The sequence below is a fragment of the Taeniopygia guttata genome, chromosome 2, assembly GCF_048771995.1.
Source record: "Taeniopygia guttata chromosome 2, bTaeGut7.mat, whole genome shotgun sequence".
Taxonomy (NCBI): Eukaryota; Metazoa; Chordata; class Aves; order Passeriformes; family Estrildidae; genus Taeniopygia; species Taeniopygia guttata.
This window is the reverse complement of record NC_133026.1, coordinates 151,045,454-151,060,817: the sequence shown is the minus strand read 5'-3', so window position 1 is coordinate 151,060,817 and position 15,364 is coordinate 151,045,454. Positions and strand designations below refer to the sequence as shown.

Here is a 15,364-nt window from a genome sequence, read left to right as displayed (position 1 = left end):
TTAATCTGGTTCCAAACTGGTTCAAACTGGTTTCAAAACGCTTTAATATTGTTCAAACTGGTTCCAACTGGTCCAAACTTGTTTCATTTCATTCCAAACTGGCTCAAACTGGTTCAAACTGGTTTCAAAATGCTTTAATCTGCTTCCAAACTGGTTCAAACTGGTCCAAACTGGTTTCAAATTGCTTTAATCTGGTTCCAAACTGGTTCAAACTGGCCCAAACTGGTTCAAACTGGTTTCAATATGCTTTTTTCAGGTTTCCAAACTGGTTCAAACTGGTTCAAACTGTTTCCAAATTGGTTCAAACTGGTTCAAACTGGTTTCAAAATGCTTTAATCCAGTTCCAAGCTGGTTTCAAACTGGTTCCAAACTGGTCTAAACCGGTTCCAAACTGGTCCAAACTGGTCCTAATTGATTTCAGCTGGTCCAAACTGGTTCCAAACTGGTTTAAACTGGTTCTAAACCGGTTCCAAACTGGTTTAAACTGGTTTCAAACTGGTTCCAAACTGGTTTAAAACGGTTCCAAACTGGTTAAAACCAGTTCCAAACTGGTTTAAACTGGTTCCAAAAAATGAGGGCGGGGACACACCCCCCAAAATTTTGGGGTGGCCGGGCTCAAATTTGGGGGGGGGGGCGTGGCACCCCCAAATTTTTTTGGGGTGACCCCATGACGTCATCACCCCTCATGACGTCATCACCCCAAAATTTTAGGGGGGTCGGATACAAATTTTGGGGTGTTTTGCCTCAATTTTGGGCCAAAAATTCCAAAATTTGGCCATTTTTGAGGGTGAAACACCCAAATTTTGGTCACCGGGTTTTGGGGTGACCCCAAAAATTTGGGGGTGTCCCTATGACGTCATCAACCTAAATTTTGGGGGGTTTTGATGCAAATTTTGGGGTGTTCAGCCTTAATTTTGGGCCAAAAACTCCAAAATTTGGCCATTTTGGGAGGTGGCACCCCAAAATTTTGGTCACCGGGGTTTGGGGTGACCCCAAAAATTTGGGGGTGCCCCTATGACGTCATCACCCCAAATTTTGTGGGGTTTCATGCAAATTTTGGGGTGTTCAGACTCGATTTTGTGTCAAAAATCCCCAAATTTTGGCACTTTTGGGGGTGACACCCCCAAATTTTGGTCACCGAGATTTGGGGTGACCCCAAAATTTGGGGGTGTCCCTATGACGTCATCACCCCAAGTTTGGGGCGGTTAAACACAAATTTTGGGGTTTTTGGACTCAATTTTGGGCTAAAAACTCCAAAATTTGGCCATTTTGAAGGTGAAACACCCAAATTTGGGTCATTGGGGTTTGGGGTGACCCCAAAAATTTGGGGGTGTCCCTATGACGTCATCACCCCAAATTTTGGGGGTTTTGATGCAAATTTTGGGGTGTTCAGAATCAATTTTGGGCCAAAAAACCCAAAATTTGGCCATTTGGGAGGGTGACACCCCAAATTTTGGTCATCGGGGTTTGGGGTGACCCCAAAAATTTGGGGGTGCCCCTATGACGTCATCAACCCAAATTTCAGGGGCTTAGAACACAAATTTTGGGGTGTTCAGCCTCAATTTTGAGTCAAAAAACCCGAAAATTTGGCCATTTTGGGAGGGTGACACCCCCAAATTTTGGTCACCGGGATTTGGGGTGACCCCAAAAATTTGGGGGTGTCCCTATGACGTCATCAACCCAAATTTTCTGGGTTTTGATGCAAATTTTGGGGTGTTCAGACTCATTTTTGGGCCAAAAACCCCCAAAATTTGGCACTTTTGGAGGTGAAACACCCAAATTTTGGTCACCGGGGTTTGGGGTGACCCCAAAAAATTTGGGGGTGCCCCTATGACGTCATCCTCCCAAATTTTGTGGGTTTTGATGCAAATTTTGGGGTGCTCAGACTCAATTTTGGGCCAAAAAACCCAAAAATTTTGCCAGTTTGGGAGGTGACACCCCCAAATTTTGGTCACCGGGATTTGGGGTGACCCCAAAAATTTGGGGGTGCCCCAATGACGTCATCAGCCCCTGATGACGATGTCCCCGGGGTGGCTCAGCCAAACGTCGAAAATGCTTTTATTGGGGGGGGGGAGGAGGAACCCCCCGAAATCCACCCGGGAACCCCCAAAATCCACCCGGGAACCCCCAAAATCCACCCGGGAACCCCCAAAATCCACCCGGGAACCCCCAAAATCTACCCGGGAACCCCCAAAATCCACTTGGGACCCCCCAAAATCCTTCTGGGATCCCCTCAAATCCTTCTGGGACCCCCCAAAATCCACTTGGGACCCCCTCAAATCCTTCTGGGACCCCCCAAAATCCACCCGGGACCCCCCCAAATCCTTCTGGGATCCCCCCAAACCCTTCGGGGACCCCCCAAAATCCACCCGGGACCCCCCAAAATCCTTCTGGGACCCCCCAAAATCCTTCTGGGCTCCCCCCAAACCCTTCGAGGACCCCCCCAAACCCTTCGGGGACCCCCCAAAATCCACCCGGGACCCCCCCAAATCCACTCGAGACCCCCCAAAATCCACCTGAGATCCACCCCCACCCCCCCAAACCCCCCCCAAAATTCGGGGCGCCGCCCCCACCCCCGGCGCCACCGCGTTGGGCGCCGGCCCGGCGCTGTAGGACGTCGGCAGCTGACCCCAAATTTGGGGGCGGTTTGGGGGCGCCCCGAATTTGGGACCCTCCCAATTGGGGGGCGGCCGGAGGAGGGAATCGATGGAGAAATTGGAATTTTGGGGGGCAGGAGGGGACGGGGGGAAGGGGCACCCCGAGAGGATGAAGGGGGAGAGGTCGGGGACGAAGGGGATGGCGGCGTTGGCGTTGTTGGCGTTGACGTTGTTGTTGACGTTGTTGTTGACGTTGTTGTTGACGTTGTTGACGTTGTTGGCGCGCGCCACCGCCGTGTTCTGCAGCCGCAGCGCCGCCGGAGGGATCCGAGCCACGTCCACCGTCCAAAAGTTGCCTTTGGAGTGAGGCTTGGAGGGGTCCTTCAGCACCTGGGGGGGGAAAATACGGTGAGAAATGAGAAAAATGAAAGAAAAATATAAAAAATTGGGTGAGAAAGGTGAAAAAATCATGAAAAATGGGGTGAGAAATGCAAAAAATGCAAAAAAAATTGGGTGAGAAACGCGAAAAATGCAAAAAAACCCCAAAAAATCGGGTGAGGAAGGCGAAAAATGCAAACAGATCCTGAAAATTGGGTGAGGAACACGAAAAATGCAAAAAAATCCGGTGTGGAAGGCAAAAAATGCAAAAAAACCACAAAAATTGGGTGAGAAATGCCAAAAATGAAAAAAAAACCATGAAAATTGGGTGAGGAAGGTGAAAAATGTAAAAAAATCATGAAAAATGGGGTGAGAAATGCGAAAAATGAAAAAAAAATTGGGTGAGAAACCCGAAAAATGCAAAAATATTGGGTGAGAAAGGCGAAAAATGCAAAAAAAAATGGGTGAGAAAGGTGAAAAATGCAAAAAAAACCATGAAAATTGAGTAAGAATGGCAAAAAATGCAAAAAAAAACCCCGCGAAAATTGGGTGAGAAATGCGAAAAATGTAAAAAAACCACTAGAAATGGGGTGAGAAACGCAAAAAATGCAAAAAATTGGGTTAGAAAGGCGAAAAATGCAAAAACCAAAAAAAATTGGGTGAGAAGTGCGAAAAATGCAAAAATATTGGGTGAGAAAGGTGAAAAATGCAAAAAAAACCCATGAAAAATCGGGTAAGAAAGCTGAGAAATGCAAAAAACTCCAAAAAATTGGGTGAGAAACATCAAAATGCAAAAAAAACCATGAAAAATGGGGTGAGAAACGTGAAAAATGCAAAAAAATTGGGTGAGAAATGCAAAAAATGCAAAAAAACCACAAAAAATCAGGTGAGGAACACAAAAAATGCAAAAAAATCGGGTGTGGAAGGCAAAAAATGCAAAAAAAACACAAAAATTGGGTGAGAAATGCCAAAAATGAAAAAAAACCACGAAAATCGGGTGAGAAATGCAAAAAATGCAAAAAACCCACAGAAATTGGGTGAGAAATGCGAAAAATGCAAAAAAATCCTGAAAATTGGCTGAGGAAGGCGAAAAATGCAAAAACACCCAAAAAAATCAGGTGAGAAACGCGACAAATGCAAAAAACCCCAAAAAAATCCTGTGAGAGATGCACAAAATGCAAAAAAACCAAAAAAACACTTTGAGAGACGCAAAAAATGCAAAAAACCCACAAAATTTGGGTGAGGAGGGTAAAAAATGAAAAAAAACAAGAAAAAATAGGGTGAGAAAGGCGAAAAATAAAAAAAACAAGAAAAATGGGGTGAGAAACGTGAAAAATGCAAAAAAACCCCAAAAAATCGTGTGTGGAAGGCAAAAAATGCAAAAAACCCCAAAACAATCGGGTGAGAAACGCGAAAAATGCAAAAAAAACAAAAAAATCCTTTGAGAGATGCAAAAAATGCAAAAAAACCAAAAAAATACTTTGAGAGACGCAAAAAATGCAAAAAAACCACAAAATTTGGGTGAGGAAGGTAAAAAATGAAAAAAAACCAAGAAAAATGGGGTGAGAAAGGCAAAAAATGCAAAAAAAAATCCCAAAAATCGGGTGAGGAAGGCAAAAAATGAAAAAAAAATCCCAAAAATTGGGTGAGAAACGCGAAAAATACAAAAAAATCCCCAAAAAATCCCCAAAAATATCCCAATAAAATCCACAAAAAAATCCCAAAAAATCCCCAATAAAATCCCCAAAAATGCAAAAAAATCTGAATAAAATCCCAAAAAAATCAGAATAAAATCCCCAAAAAAGCTCCAGAAGCCCCAAAAAAAAACCCCAAAAAATCCCAAATTTTTCCCAGACCCAAAAATTCCCAAAATTCCCAAAAATTCCCGAATTTTCCGACCTTGGCGAAGCAGGGGTTGGAGGAGAGGTTGTGGCGCACTCCCAATAAAATCCCAAAAAATCCCAAAAAAAGCAAAACAATCTGAATAAAATCCCCAAAAAAAACCCCCAATAAAATCCCAATGAAATCACCCAAAAATCCAAAAAAATCCCCCAAAAAATCAGAATAAAATCCTCAAAAAACCCAATAAAATAAAAAAATCCCCCCCAAATCCCCAAAATTCCCAATAAAATCCATAAAAAATCCCAAAAAAACCCCCAAAAAATCAGAATAAATTCTAAAAAAATCCCCAAAAATTTAGAATAAAATCCCCAAAAAATTCCCCCAAAAAATTCCCAAAAACATCCTCAAAAAAATCCCCCAAAAATCCTAAAAAAATCAAAATAAAATCCCAAAAAATCAAAATAAAATCCCCAAAAAATCAAAATAAAATCCCAAAAAAAGCCCCAAAACCCCCCAAAGAAATTCCAATTTTTTCCCAGATCCCAAAATTCCCCAAAAATTCCCAAAATTCCCGAAAATTCCCAATTTTCCGACCTTGGCGAAGCAGGGGTTGGAGGAGAGGTTGTGGCGCACTCCCAATAAATTCCCAAAAAATCTCCCAAAAATTCCAATAAAATCCCCCAAAAATCCCAATAAAAACCAAAAAAATCGGAATAAAATCCCAAAAAAAATCCCAAAAAATCCAGAAAAAATCCCTCTAAAATCCCAAATAAATCCCAAAAAAACCCCAAAAATCCCCGGAAAATACCCAAAAACCGCCCAAAAAATCCCCAAAAAATAAGAATAAAATCCCCAAAAAATCCCCCCAAAAAATCCAAATAAAATCCACCAAAAATCCCCAATAAAATCCCCAAAAATGCAAAAAAATCTGAATAAAATCCCAAAAAATCAAAATAAAATCCCAAAAAAAGCCCCAGAAGCCCCCAAAACCCCCCTAAAAAAATCCCAATTTTCCCCCAAACCCCAAAATTCCCAAAAATTCCCCAAATTTCCCCAAAAATTCCCAAATTTCCCCACCTTGGCGCAGCAGGGCTTGGAGGAGAGGTTGTTGCGCACTCCCAATAAAAAACAAAAAATCCCAATAAAATCAAAAAAAATCCCCAAAAAATCCCAAAAAATCAGAATAAAATCCACAAAAAAAATCCAATAAAATAAAATACGAATTCCCAAAAAATCCTCAAAAAAATCCCCAAATGATCCCCAAAAGATCCCCAAAAATCCCAATAAAATCCCCAAAAAATCCCAATAAAATCCCAAAAAAATCCCCAAAAAATCCCAATAAAATAAAAAAAAAATCCCAAAAAGGCAAAAAAATCTTAATAAAATCAAAAAAATTTCCCCAAAAATTCCCAAAAAAAATCCCAAAAAATCCCCAAAAATCAGAATAAAATCCCCAAAAAATCCCGAAAAAATCCTAAAAAAATCAAAATAAAATCGCAAAAATCAAAATAAAATCCCAAAAAATCAAAATAAAATCCCAAAAAAAGCCCCAAAAGCCCCCAGAACCCCCGTAAAAAAATCCCAAATTTTTCCCAGACCCAAAAATTCCCAAATTTCCCCCAAAATTCCGGAATTTCCGACCTTGGCGAAGCAGGGGTTGGAGGAGAGGTTGTGGCGCACTCCCAATAAAATCCAAAAAATCCCCCAAAAATCCCAATAAAATCCCCCAAAAATCCCAATAAAATCCCCCAAAAATCCCAATAAAAACCAAAAAAATCGGAATAAAATCTCCAAAAAAATCCCAAAAAGTCCAGAAAAAATCCCACTAAATTCCAAAAAAAATCCCAAAAAAACCCCAAAAATACCCCAAAAATACCCAAAAAACCCTCCAAAAAACCCCAAAGATCCCAATAAAATAAAAAAAAAAAAATCCCAAAAAAATCTCAATAAAAATCCCCAAAAAATCTCAATAAAATCCAAATAAAATCCAAAAAAATCCCAAAAAAATCCCCCAAAATCCCCAAAAACTCCTAAAAAAATCAAAATAAAATCGCAAAAAAATCAAAATAAATTCCCCAAAAAATCAAAATAAAATCCCCAAAAAAAACCCAGAAGCCCCCAAACCCCCCCTAAAAAAATCCCAAATTTTCCCCAAACCCCAAAATTCCCCAAAATTCCCCAAATTTCCGACCTTGGCGCAGCAGGGGTTGGAGGAGAGGTTGTGGTGACCTCCCAATAAATTCCAAAAAAAATCCCAAAAAAAGCAAAAAAATCGGAATAAAATTCCAAAAAAATCCCCAATAAAATCCCCCAAAAAATCCCCAAAAAATCCCAATAAAAACCAAAAAAATCGGAATAAAATCCCCCCCAAAAATCCCAAAAAGTCCAGAAAAAATCCCACTAAATTCCAAAAAAAATCCCAAAAAAACCCCAAAAATACCCAAAAAATACCCAAAAAACCCTCCAAAAAACCCCAAATATCCCAATAAAATAAAAAAAAAACCCAAAAAAATCTCAATAAAAATCCCAAAAAAAATCTCAATAAAATCCAAATAAAATCCAAAAATCCCCCAAAAAATCCCAAAAAATCCAGAAAAAATCCCTCTAAAATCCCAAATAAATCCCAAAAAAACCCCAAAAATCCCCTGAAAATACCCAAAAAAAACCCCCAAAAAATCCCCAAAAAATAAGAATAAAATCCCAAAAAAATCCCCCAAAAACCCCCAAAAAATCCAAATAAAATCCACCAAAAATCCCCAATAAAGTCCCAAAAAATGCAAAAAAAATCTGAATTAAATCCCCAAAAAATCAGAATAAAACACAAAAAAAGCCCCAAAACCCCTCAAAAAAAACCCAAAAAAATCCCAATTTTTTCCCAGACCCCAAAATTCCCAAAAATTCCCAAAAATTCCCGAAAATTCCCAATTTTTCCCACCTTGGCGAAGCAGGGGTTGGAGGAGAGGTTGTGGCGCACGGAATCCTTCCAGCCCTGGTAGCGCCCCCCGAAGAACGGGAAGAGGCTCCGCAGCTGCTGAATGATCTGAAAAATAAAAATAAAATACAAATTTTGGGAGGTTTTGGGTAATTTTGGGGTGGGAAAATTAAAATAAAAATTTAGGTAAAAATTCATTGGAAAAAAACGGCAAAATTCTCAAAACAAACTCGGAAAAAATGAAAAAATGTTTAAAAAATGAATGAAAAGTTGTTACAAATAAAAATCCCAAAAATCCCCCCAAAACCCCAAAAATCATGAAAAATTAATAAAATTCGCTAAAAATAAAAATAAAAAAAATCCCAAAAAAATCCCCCCAAAAAAATCACAAAAAATGAATAAAAAATCACTACAAATAAAAACCCCAAAAATCCCCCAAAACCCCCAAAAATCTTAAAAAATGAATAAAATTCGCTTAAAATAAAATCCCAAAAATCCCCCCAAAAAAATCCCAAAAAATGAATAAAATTCACTAAAAATAAAAATCCCAAAATCCCCACAAATCCTCAAAAATCCCCCCAAAAAATCGCAAAAAATGAATAAAAAATCACTACAAATAAAAACCCCAAAACCCCAAAAACCCCAAAAACCCCAAAAACGCCAAAAATCCCAAAAAATACCAAAAACTCCCAAAAAATCAAAAAAATCCCCAAAAAATCCCAAAATATCCCCCCAAGCCCCCCCCCAAAAATAAACCAAAAACCCAAAAAATCCCCCAAAATCCCAAAAAACCCTTAAGAAATCTCCCTAAAAATCCCCAAAAATCCAGGTAAACCCCCCCCCCAAAAATTCCAGTAAAATCCCAACAAAATCGCCAAAAATCCGCAAAAAATCCCCCAAAAAATCCCCAAACAACCCCTTCCAAAAAAAAAATCCTAAAAATAAAAAAAAATCCTAAAAAACCACAAAAAATCTCCCCAAAAAATCCCCAAAACCCCAAAATCCAAAAAAATCCCAAAAAAATCTGCAAAAATCCCAATAAAATTCCAAAAAAAAAAACCAAAATCCCCCAAAAATTCCCCCCAAAATCCCAAAAATCCCCAAAAAGTCCCCCAAAAAATCCCCCCAAAAGTCCCCTAAAATCTCCCAAAAAAATCCCCAGAAAATCCCCCCCAAAAAACCAAAAAAATCCCCCAAAAATCCCGGTAAAATCCCCCCCAAAAAATTCTAGTAAAATCCAAATAAAAATCCCCCAAAAATCCCGGTAAAATCCCCTAAAAAATCCCCAATGAAATACCCCAAAAATCTCCCCAAAAATCCCCAAAATCCCCCGAAAAAATACCCCAAAATCCAAAAAAATCCCGGTAAAATCCCCCCAAAAAATTCCAGTAAAATCCAAAAAAAAATCCCCCAAAAATCCCCAAAAAATCCTCCAGGAAATCCCCCAAAAAATCCTCAAAGAACTCCCCAAAATCCCAAAAAAAACCCCAAAAAATCCCCCCAAAATTCCCAAAATCCCCCCAAAAAACCCCCCAAATCCCCCAAAAAATCCCAAAAAAATCCCCAAAATCCCCACAAAAAATCCCCCTAAAAATCCCCTAAATCCCCAAAAATCCCGGTAAAATCCCCGCCAAAAATCCCAGTAGAATCCCCAAAAGAATCCCCCAAAAAATGCTCAAAAAAATCCCCCAAAAAATCCCCAAAAAACTCGCAAAATCCCAAAAAAATTCCCTAAAAATCCCCGAAAAACCCCCAAAAAATCCTCCAGGAAATCCCCCAAAAAATCCTCAAAGAACTCCCCAAAATCCCAAAAAAACCCCAAAAAATCTCCCTAAAAATCCCCTAAAATCTCCCTAAAAGATCTCCCTAAAAATCCCCCAAAACCCGAAAAAAACCCCCAAAAACTCCCAAAAATCCTCAAAAAAATCCCCCAAAAAATCCCAATAAAATCCCCCAAAATCCCTCAAAAATCCCTAAAAAAACCCCAAAAATTCCAAAAAATCCACAAAAAATCCCCCAAAAAATCCCAATAAAATCCCCAAAAATTCCCCCCAAAATCCCTCAAAAATCCCTAAAAAAAACCCCAAAAACTCCCGAAAATCCTCAAAAAAATCCCCCAAAAAATCCAAAATAAATCCCCCAAAAAATCCCAAAAAATCCCAAAAAACTCCCAAAAATCCTCAAAAAAATCCCCCAAAAACTTCAAAAAATCCTCAAAAAAATCCCCCAAAAAATCTCAAAAAATCCCCCCAAAACCCGAAAAAAAACCCCCAAAAACTCCCAAAAATCCTCAAAAAAATCCCCCCAAAAATCCCCCAAAAAATCCCAATAAAATCCCCAAAAATCCCCCCAAAATCCCTCAAAAATCCCTTAAAAAAACCCTAAAAATCCCCAAATCCCCAAAAAATCCCCCCATAAAATCCCCCAAAAATCTCAAAAAATCCCCAAAAAAATCCCCCAAAATCCCCAAAAAAACCCTAAAAAATCCCCCAAAATCCCCCAAATCCCGAAAAAAAACCCTCCAAAAACTCCCGAAAATCCCCAAAAAAATCCCAATAAAATCCCCCAAAAATCTCCAAAAATCCCAAAAAATCCCTCAAAAATCCCTAAAAAAAACCCCAAAAAATCCCAATAAAATCCCCCAAAAATAAAAAAACCCCTAAAAATCTCCCCAAAAAATCCCCCCAAAAATTCCAGTGAAATCCAAATAAAATCCCAAAAAATCCCAAAAAAATCCCAAAAAACTGCCAAAATCCCAAAAAATCCCCCCAAAAAAATTCCCCAAAAACCCCAAAAATTCCCCAAAAATCCCCAAAATCCCCCCAAAATCCCCAGAATCCCAAAAAATCCCCCAAAAACCCCCAAAAAATCCCAAAAATCCCCCCCAAAATCCCCCCAAAAAATCTCAAAAAATCCCCCCAAATCCCGAAAAAAAACCCCCAAAAACTCCCAAAAATCCTCAAAAAAATCCCCCCAAAAATCCCCAAAATCCCCCAAAAAAATCCCCCAAATCCCAAAAAAAACCCCCAAAAACTCCCAAAAATCTTCCCAAAAAATCCCCCAAAATCCCCCAAAATCCCCAAAAAACCCCAAAGAAATCCCCAAAAAATCCCCAAAAAATCCCCAAACCCCCCCCCAAAAATCCCAATAAAATCCCCCCAAAAATCCCCCAAATCCCGAAAAAAAAATCCCCAAAAAAATCCAAAATAAATCCCCCAAAATCCCCAAAAATCCCCCAAAAATCCCCAAAAATCCACAAAAATCCCTAAAAAAAACCCAAAAATTCCAAAAATCCCCCTAAAAAATCCCCCCAAAAATCCCCCAAAATCCCCCATCCCCCTCCCCCCCTCCCGTCTCTATCGCGGCTCTATCGCGACATGGGGGGGGGGGGTCTGGTCCCCCTTTGTCCCTCTGTCTCTTTGTCCCTCTATCGCCCTTTGGTCGCGATTGTCGCGATTGTCGCCCCCCGTGTCGCCGCTTTTGTGGCTTTTGTCGCGATTGTCGCCGCTGTCGCCCCCCCTGTCGCCACTATCGCCGCTTTTGTCGCGATTGTCGCCGCTGTCGCCACTATCGCCACCTCTGTCGCCCCCCCCCCGTCGCCGCTGTCGCGGCTTTTGTCGCGATTGTCGCCGCTGTCCCCTCCCCCCGTCTCCGCTTTTGTCGCGATTGTCGCCACTGTCGCGGCCTTTGTCGCCATTGTCGCCCCCCTGTCGCGATTGTCGCCACTGTCGCCGCTTCTGTCGCGACTATCGCGGTTTGTCGCCAGCGATGGCGGCGGCGGGGGAGGGCGCGGAGCGGAAATTTGGGGATTTTGGGGGAATTTTGGGGGGTTTTTTTGGGGATTTTGGGGGATTTTATTGGGGGGTTTTGGGGAATTTTGGGATTTTTTTGGGATTTTACCGGGATTTTTGGGGGGTTTTTTGGAGTTTTTTAGGGGATTTTTTGGGGATTTCACCGGGATTTTTGGGGGATTTAGGGGGATTTTACCGGGACTTTACCGGGATTTTGGGGGATTTTTGGGGATTTTTTAAGGATTTTATGGGGATTTTTTTCGGATTTTGGGAATTTTTTGGGGTTTTTTTGGGGGGATTTTTTTGGGGATTTTTTTGGATTTTTGGGAATTTTTTGGGGGGATTTTTTGGGGAATTGGCATTTCTTGGGGATTTTTTTGGGGATTTTTTAGGGGTTTTAGGGAGTTTTTTGGGAATTTTTGAGGATTTTTGGGGGGATTTTTTAGGGTTTTTGGGGGATTTTTTTGGGATTTTTTGTGGGATTTTTTGGGATTTTGGGGATATTTTGGGGGATTTTTGGGGATTTTTGGGGTTTTTTTGGAGAGTTTTTTTGGGGATTTTACCGGGATTTTTGGGGGATTTTGGGGTATTTTTGGGGGGATTTTACCGGGATTTTAGGGGAATTTTTTGGGGGGTTTTGGGGATTTTGGGGTTTTTTTGGGGGATTTTTTGGGGATTTTTGGGGGATTTTTCGGGGTTTAGGGGATTTTTTGGGATTTTTTTGGGCATTTTTTTTGGGATTCTGTTGGCATTTCTTGGGGATTTTTGGGGGATTTTTTAGGGTTTTTCGGGGATTTTGGGGAGATTTTTGGGGTTTTTTTGGGATTTTGGGGGGGAATTTTTTGGGATTTTTCGGGGGAATTTTTGGGGATTTTTCGGGGGAATTTTTGGGAATTTTACTGGGATTTTTTGGGACTTTTTGGGCGGAATTTTACCCGGATTTTTGGGATTTTACCGGGATTTTTGGAGGGTTTTTTGGGGGGGATTTTACCGGGAATTTTTAGGGATTTTTGGGGATTTTTTTGAGATTTTGGGGATTTTATTGGGATTTTACTGCAACATTTTTGGGGGGGTTTTTGGGGGATTTTACCGGGATTTTGGGGGATTTTTTGGGATTTTTGGGGCATTTTTTGGGGATTTTTTGAGATTTTACCGGGATTTTTGGGACTTTTTTTGGGGGGGATTTTTTGGGATTTTGGTGATATTTTGGGGGATTTTTTGGGGGGATTTTTGGTGGATTTTTTTTTTTGCGGATCTTTTGGGGATTTTTTGGGTATTTTTGGAGCTTTTTAGGGTTTTTCGGAGGGTTTGGGATCCGGGAATTTTGGAGTTTGGGGATTTCTTTGGGGGGATTTTTTTAGGTTTTTCGGTTTGTTTCTTTTTTTGGGGGGGGGGTGGGGGAATTTTGGGCTACCGAGAATTCCGGGATCCCGAGGGGGTCCCGGGGAGAATTCGGTGGATCCCGAGGGGGTCCCGAGGATGGATCGGGAACCCCGAGGGGGTCCCGGGGAAGAATTTGGGGGATCCCGGAGGGGGTCCCGGGGACGGATCGGGAATCCCGAGATGGTCCCCGGGGAGAATTTGGGGGGTCTCGGGGGTCTCCCGGTGGTCCCGGGGATGGATCGAGAATCCCGGAGGGTCCCGGGGAGAATTTGGGGGATCCCGGAGGGTCTCGGGGAGAATTTGGGGGATCCCGAGGGGGTCCCGGGGATGGATCGGGAACCCCTCGGTGGTCCCGGGAGTGGATCGGGAACCCCTCGAGGGTCTCCCGGGGGTCCCGGGGCTCTCCCGGGGCTCTCCCGGTGGTCCCGGGAGTGGATCAGGAACCCCTCGGGGGTCTCGAGGATGGATCGGGAACCCCGAGATGATCCCGGGGGTGGATGTGGCTCCGAGTTCGGGGGTCCCGGGGGTCTCCTGGGGGTCCCGGGGGTCTCCCGGTGCTCCCGGGAGTGGATCGGGAATCCCGGAGGGGTCCCGGGAGTGGATGGGGAACCCCTCGGTGCTCCCGGGAGTGGATCGGGAACCCCTCGAGGGTCTCCCAGGGCTCTCCCGGTGCTCCCGGGAGTGGATCGGGAATCCCGGAGGGTCCTGGGGATGGATCGGGAACCCCTCGGGGGTCCCGGGGGTCTCCCGGTGCTCCCGGGGGTCCCGGGCCGGTTACCTGGGCGAGCTTGAGGCGGCGGCCGGGGGCGGCGCGGATGACGAGCGCGATCAGCGCCAGGTAGGAGTAGGGGGGTTTGGGGTGGCGGCGGTACCGTTGGGGGCGGCCCGGGGACCCCCGCGAACCCCGAGAACCCCCCCGGGAACCGCCCCGGGAACCGCCCCGCGAAGCGCCGGAGCGGCCGAAGGGGTCGCGGGAGCCGCCCCGGGCCGGGGCAGGAGCGGCCGAGAGCGGCGGCGGCGGCGGCGGCATCGCGGAGGGGAATGGACGGGACTTACCCCCGGGGGCGGGAGGGGACCCGGGGCGGGGAATGGGATTGGGAGTGGGGAGGGGTTTAATTGGGGTTATTTGGGGTTTATTTGGGGTTTGGGGTTTATTTGGGGTTTGGGGTTTGGGGTTTATTTGGGGTTTGGGGTTTCTTTGGGGTTTATTTGGGGTTTATTTGGGGTTTGGGGGTTATTTGGGGTTTATTTGGGGTTTTTTTGGGGTTTATTTGGGGTTTATTTGGGGTTTATTTGGGGTTTATTTGGGGTTTGGGGTTAATTTGGGGTTTATTTGGGGTTTTTTTGGGGTTTATTTGGGGTTTATTTGGGGTTTATTTGGGGTTTATTTGGGGTTTATTTGGGGTTTATTTGGGGTTTATTTGGGGTTTGGGGTTAATTTGGGGTTTATTTGGGATTTATTTGGGGTTTATTTGGGGTTTATTTGGGGTTTATTTGCGGTTTATTTGGGGTTTGGGGGATTTGGGGTTTGGGGTTTGGGATTTGGGGTTTGGGGGATTTGGGATTTGTGATTTGGGGTATGGGGGATTTGGGGTTTGGGGTTTGGGGTTTGGGGTTTATTTGGGGTTTGGGGCTTATTTGGGGTTTGGGGTTTGGGGTTTATTTGGGGTTTATTTGGGGTTTGGGGTTTGGGGGATTTGGGGTTTGGGGTTTGGGGGATTTGGGGTTTATTTGGGGTTTGGGATGTGGGATTTGGGGTTTGGGGTTTGGGAGATTTGGGGTTTGGGGTTTGGGGTTTGGGGTTTGGGGTTTGGGGTTTATTTGGGGTTTGGGGTTTGGGGGATTTGGGGTTTGGGGTAATTTGGGGTTTGGGGGGTTTGGGGTTTGGGGTTTGGGAGATTTGAGGTTTGGGGTTTGGGGTTTGGGGTTCGGGGGATTTGGGGTTTGGGGTTTGGGATTTGGGGTTTGGGGTTTGAGGTAATTTGGGGTTTGGGATTTGGGGTTTGGGGTTTGGGGTTTATTTGGGGTTTATTTGGGGTTTATTTGGGGTTTGGGATTTGAGGGATTTGCGATTTGGGGTTTGGGATTTGGGGTTTGGGGTTTGGGGGATTTGGGGTTTGTGGGGTTTGGGGTTTGGGGGATTGGGGATTTGGGTTTGGGGCTTGTTTGGGGTTTGGGGTTTGGGGGATTTGGGATTTGGGATTTGGGGTTTGGGGTTTGGGGTTTATTTGGGATTTGGGGTTTGGGATTTGGAGTTTGGGGTTTGGGGTTTGGGGGATTTGGGGTTTGGGGTTTGGGATTTGGGGTTTGGGGTTTGGGGTTTGGGGGATTTGGGGTTTGGGGTTTGGGATTTGGGGTTTGGGGTTTGTGGGATTTGTGGTTTGGGGTTTGGGATTTGGGATTTGGGGTTTGGGATTTGGGGTTTATTTGGGGTTTGGGGT

At 43.3% G+C, this 15,364-nt stretch overlaps 1 protein-coding gene across 1 annotated transcript; it reads right to left on the bottom strand.

Moving 5' to 3' along the window:
- Positions 1–1,498: 1,498 nt before the first annotated feature.
- Positions 1,499–13,953, bottom strand: FOXH1 (forkhead box H1). Its single transcript, XM_041714030.2, has 4 exons — positions 13,702–13,953; positions 7,753–7,857; positions 2,574–2,987; positions 1,499–1,528 (listed from the first exon to the last, which is right to left on the bottom strand). The coding sequence occupies exons 1-4, from the start codon at positions 13,951–13,953 to the stop codon at positions 1,499–1,501; spliced, it is 801 nt and encodes a 266-aa protein (XP_041569964.2).
- Between the last annotated feature and the right edge of the window lie 1,411 nt (positions 13,954–15,364).

Excerpts from the sequence above, each read along its gene's own strand:
- FOXH1 (XM_041714030.2), bottom strand. The coding sequence starts at position 13,953 with ATGCCGCCGCCGCCGCCGCCGCTCTCGGCCGCTCCTGCCCCGGCCCGG. Across the intron at positions 7,858-13,701 it reads GCCGCCTCAAGCTCGCCCAG|ATCATTCAGCAGCTGCGGAG; the intron begins GTAACCGGCCCG and ends TTTATTTTTCAG. Across the intron at positions 1,529-2,573 it reads CCAACGCGGTGGCGCCGGGG|CCCCTGAAATTTGGGTTGAT; the intron begins GTGGGGGCGGCG and ends TTGTGTTCTAAG.